This window comes from Uranotaenia lowii, chromosome 2, assembly GCF_029784155.1.
Source record: "Uranotaenia lowii strain MFRU-FL chromosome 2, ASM2978415v1, whole genome shotgun sequence".
In the NCBI taxonomy this organism is placed as follows: Eukaryota; Metazoa; Arthropoda; class Insecta; order Diptera; family Culicidae; genus Uranotaenia; species Uranotaenia lowii.
Window position 1 is genome coordinate 88,089,252 of NC_073692.1, and position 8,161 is coordinate 88,097,412.

The 8,161-nt window shown below is 43.0% G+C and overlaps 1 protein-coding gene across 1 annotated transcript; it reads left to right on the top strand.

Annotated features, from left to right (window-relative positions):
- The first annotated feature begins 617 nt into the window (after window positions 1–617).
- LOC129741641 (uncharacterized) lies at window positions 618–5,897 on the top strand. The gene has a single exon (XM_055733387.1). It carries the CDS (start codon window positions 618–620, stop codon window positions 5,895–5,897), a length of 5,280 nt encoding a protein of 1,759 aa, XP_055589362.1.
- The last annotated feature ends 2,264 nt before the right edge of the window (window positions 5,898–8,161 follow it).

Genomic DNA, 8,161 nt, shown 5'->3' on the forward strand with positions numbered 1-8,161 from the left:
CTACTTCGAAACATATCGCGGCGTAACTTCGACAGCAGAGCAACGATTTTTTCGGGAAAGTAAGTCAAATTTAGGCACTACACTTTTAGTATATGTTCTGTCGAAGCGAACGCGGATACTACATTGAAGTTTATGTTTCCCTATATGAACACACTATTCAATCGAATGATCATCAACCATCATTGAGCTTCCGAGGGGCTGTAAGAAGTACGACTTGAGGAATTATCAATTTAATTTTGGAATTGCAGTTTTTAACTGCGAATGATAAAATTTAAATTGCGCTACAGTTTTTTCGGTCAGGTAAATTACACACGTATATGTCCTACCGAAGCAAATTTTTGCGGAATTCTACATCCAACAATTCTCGTTCCCTTCAACGCACGTGGCCAACAATATAATCAATTGATAACCGAGTGGAAAATGCATTTGTCATCAATTACCTGGTTTTCTGAAACTTCAACATACCTGTAGAGGTTGCGCAGCTAAATTTTTTCAAAAGTAAGTGAGCTCTACAGTGTATGTTCACAGCCGAAGCTAGACAATATTCAATTACTTACACCCACATATCCTGTTCTGTCAATCATTCAATCTGTGACCGGTGAATAAGTTCAACTACCATGCCAGCTACTACTTCATCTACCAAGGGGGCGTCGGTGAAGAATCTACAAACGAAACTTCGGGCGCAACTTGAGATGTTCAAGACGATTACAACGTTTTCGAGCACTCTTGCTGAGGTGACTTCGGTTGAGAAAATCCAGGTGCGGTTGGCGAAAATAGACGAGTTGTGGGAGAAGGTAAATGAAACACTGCTTGAAATCGAAACCCATGAGGAGTACGTAACAATGCCCAACACATCACCGTCGCAAATTCGTATCGATTTCGGAGAAACCTACTACGATGCGAAGGCTGCCATGCTTGAACGAGTCAAGGAGATTGAGCAAGAGTCTTCTACCGTTCACCAGTCTACAAGAATGATGGATTCCTCTTTGCAACCAACAGTTGAACACGTGAAGCTTCCTCAGATAAAACTTCAGCAATTTGATGGAAATGTGGATGAATGGCTTAGTTTCCGGGATCTTTACATGTCGTTAATACATACGAAAGCGGACCTACCAGATATTGAGAAGTTTCACTATCTCAAGGGCTGTTTAGCTGGAGAGGCTAAGAAGTTGGTCGACCCTCTCGCTATTACCAGTGCAAATTACTCAATCGCATGGGAATGTTTAATGAAACGGTATAACGACAGTAAGCTGCTGAAACGTAGGCAGGTTAATGCACTGCTGAAACTCCCAGGTGTCACCAAGGAATCCGTAATGGAGCTGCAATCTTTGCTAGAGGCTTTCGAACGTGTCGTACAAACCCTTGATCAACTTGTGAATGCCGATGAGTACAAGGACTTGCTGTTACTGGAGATTTTATGTACTAGGTTGGACCCAACAACGCGTCGCGCATGGGAAGAGCACACGGCCGGTAATGATCGGGATAAAATCTCGGATTTAACGCAGTTCATTCAAAAAAGGATCTCTGTTCTCGGCTCACTACCTAGCAAGGTATCCGAAGGACGACCCGAGTACAACAGGAAACCACTCGGAATCCGCACTAGCCACAGTGCGACCCAATTACCCAAAGGTCGATGCGTTGCCTGCTCTGATTTTCACCCACTTTTCATGTGCCAGTCTTTCAAACGGTTGACGGTTTCGGAAAGGGATAAGCTGATTCGTACGAACTCACTATGCAGAAACTGTTTTCGGCGAGGACATGTGGCTTCGGAATGTTCTTCTAAATACGTATGCCACAACTGTAAGGGAAAACATCACACGTTGATTTGTTTTCGGCCAGACGCACCAACACCATCCACCTCCGGAGCGATAAGACATACTTCGGACAATCCAGGTACTTCAACTTCAGGAACAGTGTCAGCCAACATCGCAAGACGTTCGCTTTCCTCGGTACTTCTAGCAACAGCCGTAGTTTTGGTAGAGGACCAAACTGGAGGCAGTTATCCCGCGAGAGCCTTACTAGACTCTGGCTCTGAATGTAACTTTATGGCTGAACATCTATGTCAAAACCTCGGAATAAAAAGAAGGCATTCAAACTTATCGGTAATTGGAATTGGACAGGCCAACACTCGAATCAAACATCAGGTCACTGCAACCGTCAAGTCGCGGAACTGTCAGTACAAACAACAAATGGATTTCTTGGTTATGGCAAAGGTTACCGCGGATTTACCAACAACAGATATCAACATTTCAACCTGGAGATTACCCGAAGGAATCAAACTGGCTGATTCCGAATTTTTCGCTTCGAAATCCATTGATCTTATCCTTGGCATCCAACACTTCTTCGAATTCTTCCAATCTGGTCAACGAATTGCGCTAGGAAATGGGCTACCGGTCATCACTGAATCCGTATTTGGATGGATAATATCTGGAGTGACAGAAAACAGGCAACAAATATCGAAAACTATCTGCAACACTGCAAGTTCAATGGATCTGGACGAATACCTAACCCGGTTTTGGACATGCGAAGAGATGGGGTCTGTTCGCAATTATTCGCCAGAAGAAGCCCTATGTGAGGAGCAGTTTGCAAGCACGGTCCGCAGAGAAGAAGACGGGCGATACACAGTTTCATTACCAAAGGATGGAGACGCAACGTCTCGACTGGGCGAGTCGAGAAAAATGGCTTTACAGCGTTTCGAGAAGCTCGAGAATAGGCTCCAACGGAATACGAATCTTCGCCAACAATACAACTTATTCGTACAAGAGTATCTACAGCTTGGTCATATGCGGAAGGTGGACTTGTCCCAAGGGGACAGCAAGAAGCGGTGTTATCTCCCTCATCACCCTGTTTTCAAAGAAGCTAGCACTACAACCAAGCTTAGAGTGGTGTTCGACGCATCGGCTCGAACGTCGAACGGACTATCGCTGAACGACACATTATTGGCAGGGCCGGTAATACAAGATGAACTGCGGTCAATCGTTTTACGCTGCAGAACGAAGCAATTTCTAATAGTAGCCGATGTGGAAAAGATGTTCCGCCAAATAAACGTTTACCAGGAAGATATGGCACTACAGAGCATTCTCTGGCGTTTCGACCCTACAGAACCGGTGGATACGTATGAGCTGACAACCGTCACATACGGTACAAAGCCGGCACCCTTTTTGGCAACGAGAACGCTTCTACAGCTGACAAGAGATGAAGGCATCAAATACCCTTTGGCAGCGAAAGCTATGTCCGAAGACGTCTACATGGACGACGTCTTAACTGGCACGGAGAAGGAGCATGAGGCAATTCAGCTACGAGAGCAGCTCATCGAGTTAGCTAAGCAAGGAGGATTTAGACTGAGGAAGTTCGCATCCAATTCCAGAGCAGTGCTTCAAGGAATTCAGGTCGATGACTTGGCAATTGCAGAATCAGGTGAAGTGGAACTTGATTCGGACCCCACTATCAAGACTCTTGGTTTAGTCTGGCAACCTGCAACGGATACGTTTAGGTTTCAATTCAACATTAAAACGATGGATCCCAACGAGATGCAAACGAAACGCAGGATTTTAGGCGCAATTGCGGCCCTTTTCGACCCACTTGGCCTTTTGGGAGCAGTCATAACAACAGCAAAGGTGTTTATGCAACGTTTGTGGTGTTTAATGGATGAAAATGGTCAACGCTTAGATTGGGACAGTAAAATACCTGATGACATGGCACGAGATTGGATGGCGTTTTACACTGGAATACCTAAGTTGAACGAATTAAGAATACCACGCTGCACAATTGTTCCAGATGCTGTTGATATTCAACTTCACATTTTTTCTGATGCGTCCGAGCGGGCCTACGGAGCATGCGTGTACGCCCGTAGTGTGAATTCAAAAGGAAAGGTTTGCGTACAGCTACTGACCTCCAAATCAAGGGTTTCACCGCTTAAATCTCAGTCGATTCCGAGACTTGAACTTTGTGGTGCGCTGAAGGCAGCTGAACTGGCAGAAAAGGTTAAGGAGTCGATTAAAAGCGATGTGAAAATGTGCTTCTGGACTGATTCTACATGCGTCTTACAATGGTTAAAATCTCTTCCAACAACGTGGTCAACATATGTTGCTAATCGCGTCTCCAAAATCCAAACAATCACCGAGAATCAATCGTGGAGGCACGTCCCAGGGGAACAAAATCCAGCAGACTTGGTCTCTCGTGGTTTATTACCAGAGCAGATCGAATCCACCAGCCTGTGGTGGGAAGGCCCACCATGGTTAAAGCAGGAGACATCGAGTTGGCCAGTACAACCTATACGGATGGAAACAGAGGCAGTCACCAGCGAATTGAAACGAAAGGCAGCGAATGTAGCGACAACAGAGAATCAGAGATTTATCGATTGGTATGTGGAAAAATTCTCCTCGTTTTCGGGTCTGATTCGAAAAACAGCGTATTGGATGCGGCTTATTAAACATTTTCGGAAACTTGAACCCACACCGACTGGATTTTTAACTACTCCCGAGCTGAAGGAAGCTGAATACACTATAATCCGTTTAATTCAACAATCAGCGTTTAGTGAAGAATGGAAACAACTTTCTAAGGGTGAAGAAGTTCATCGAGGTTCTCCTATGCGTTACTTTAATCCAATTCTAGAATCCGATAACCTTATTCGTCTTGGAGGAAGACTAAAATATGCACAAATACCTGAAGGAGCAAGACACCCCATAGCACTTCCAGTGCGTCACCACTTCACCAAGCTTCTACTAGAAGCATATCATAAGCGGTTACTACATGCAGCACCGCAACTTCTTCTGAGTAATGTCAGGCTCCACTACTGGCCTCTTGGAGGACGCAGCTACGTTCGTCATATTGTCCATCAGTGTTTACGCTGCCACAGAACGAAACCGAAGGCCATCGAGCAGTTTATGGGAGAACTTCCAAGAGCCCGTGTAACCGCAGCACCGCCGTTCGCACGAACTGGAATTGACTATTTCGGGCCTGTATACATTCGCCAGGGACCACGTCGAGCGCCACTTAAGGCTTATGTAGCCCTCTTCATATGTCTCTGTACAAAGGCGATTCATCTAGAATTGGTGTCCGATTTGTCGACGGAGAAATTTCTTCAGGCTCTGCGTAGATTCATTGGAAGACGCTCAATACCTACCGATTTGTTTTCCGATAATGGTACTAATTTCGTCGGCGCACGGAACCAGCTGAAGGAATTATTAGCGAAACTTCGAGACCGGCAGCATCACCAGCAGATCACTAAGGAATGTGCTGAACATGGGATCCAATGGCACTTTAACCCTCCTGCCGCTCCCCATTTCGGAGGTTTATGGGAAGCTGCTGTGAAGTCTGCCAAGATACATCTCCTGAAGGTCCTAGGAGACAACGCGGTTTCGTACGAAGACTTCAACACGCTGCTAATACAAGTGGAGGCATGTTTAAATTCAAGGCCGATTACCCCATTGTCGGAAGACCCCAACGATCTGGAGCCGTTAACTCCTGGTCATTTCATAGCTGGAAGACCGCTTCAACAACTACCAGATCGAGATTTCACCGAGAAAAAACCAGGACAACTGAAACAATATCAACTTATGCAGCAGAAACTACAATTTTTTTGGGCACGGTGGCATAATGAGTACCTATCACAACTTCAAGGAAGATTCAAACGCTGGAAACGTGCTGTAGAGATCAAGGTCGGTCAACTCGTCGTTTTGAAAAATGAGAATACACCTCCGATGCGTTGGAGATTAGGTCGTATCCAGCAGCTGCATCCGGGAAAAGATGGAGTCGTCAGAGTAGTTACACTGAAGACATCTAGCGGAGTTCTGAAGCGGCCCGTCGAAAAACTCTGTTTGCTACCGTCGGAATGTCAGCCACTGGACAGCGAAACCACCGACGACAATAAGGCACCTCGAAGGTTGATTGAGTGATCATGTGTGTTCGGAAGGGTCTTTTCTTATTTCGTTTCAGAAATTCCGGCAATTTCAGCGCGGGCGAAGATGTCTATTACGATGAGAACACCAGAAAGGCATCCACTTACCCCTGACGGCCAATCAGCTGAACGCTATGGACGGAATCCGCACCACACTGGAACCACACCACTACAACCGACAGCCACAGATGACAGCGAGAGAGAGACAGTAAATTTACCATCCACCCACCACCCAACTACCCCACTTTGAAGAATGCACCTACGTACTTTTCGGGCTTTGAAGAAAGTAACTCGTTAGCACCATTTTGCATTATATAATTTCACCATTCGTGTGCTATCACTTGCCCTAAACACTCGTCGAAATCATTCCCGTTTATTTTTCGTTAGTTTAAATATATTATGTAGTTGTTTTTGAATAAAATGTGTAATTATTAGTGTCGTGTTTTTATAAGTCGTCGCGTTAGTTTTGTTTTGTCCGGAACGTCCCAAAATTGGGAAATTAATCAGTTGAGAAAGGCTCAACCCAACCAACACCGAGGAACCAATCTTCAGGCATCAACCCCAAGGCAGAGGATCCACCTCCCACAGGCATCCATACAGTCCAGCAATCCACCAGATACCAGGCAAGGTAATCCCACCCCAACAATTATATAAAAAGACTAAATCTACTCAAGCTTCCCAAAATATAAAAGGTTGTTAAGGTTGTCAGAATTTTTCCGGACGTATCCGGACCGAAAAAATCTGGGCAATTTTTTGGCACAATCCGCGTAGTTGATTTCAAAATGTTTAACCCAAAATCCAGGCAATATCCGAGCAAATTTGGTCCAAACCACGGAATTATTCAGTAGAAATCAAAGAGAAAACACTTTAAATATTTTTTTCACCAAATCACATCAGCGGATGTATCTAAGACTTTGAAAACAAGTCAGGATAAAACTTGGTATAAAAATTTTTGAACGTTATAATGGAAAATTTTCAAACTTAATTTCATTTTATCATTTTACAAATAAAGTGAATTAATTCGGGTGAAATCCGGGCTTTATCAAACAAAATCCGGTCCACCGGGCCGGACCGGATTTCCTTCAAATTTTGTGTCAAATATTCGGGCAAATCCGAATAAATCCGGACAATCTGGAAACTTTAGTTTAAAATGTTGTTCTTCATTCGATAAATAGGCATTCAAGGGACATTATTTTAGCAAACTCAATAACTATAAGTTTTTCAATAATGTTAAAATGATAAACTTTATTAAAAATCCAATCTAAACATTAAAAAAGGCTAACAAAACTTTCAAAGCTTACATGGCAAAACATGGTCAATTTTTTTTAAAATGATGAATAAAAAGCTTTCAAAATTTCGAAAAGTTAAATCAATTTTTATTTATCTTTTATGTGAGCCCGAGCAAGGCCGGGTAAATCAGCTAGTGTAATTATAAAATTAACTTATTAACAAAATTAACAAAATTTATTATCTGAAAGTAGGCTACATATTTCTATTACTATTTAAGGTTATTAATATGGCTTCTGCTCGACATTCATGCATGAATAAGCCTGACGTTTTCTGCTACATCTGCGGAGAATACACGCTGGCAGCGGACAGGAAGAACATCACAGGCTTTGTGAAGAGCGCCTACCAGGCTTACTTTACAGTCAAGCTGGGTGACCAAGATAAGTCCTGGGCACCGCACAAGGTGTGCAAGACGTGCGTGGAATACCTGGAGTCGTCTGACCATGCATCGGATTGTTACTTCTGCGCAATCAATACTACTGGTATCAACCGGAGGAATCGGCACAGCCTCCAGTACCCCGACCTTCCATCTGCCCGCCGCACACAGGGGTAAATGAACCTAATAAGCGATCAAAATTATTTGCTGACAAATGGTAAACGATAGACATTTGATGTCTTCGCAACATTTTTATATTTTTTGATGATCTATCAAATTCTTGAAAGAAAAAAGTGATTTTTTCACCTGGAAGGGAGATAAAAAAATTATTTCTTGAAATAATTAGTTAAGCGTCTTGATGTCTTCACAAAAGTTGTAGATCTTATTATTTTAAGCAACTTTGTTGAAGACATCATAAAGATCGCATGAAATTTAAAAAAAGTTTCGAGCATTTAAAAAATAACGAGAATTTTAACAAGTAATTTTGAGTTTTTATTTAATATCTTTTTAAGTATACGATTTACTAACTTGGTATATTTGAGAAAGTTGTTCAAATTGTTAAAACACACAATTTTGTAGAACATTTTAAATACATATTT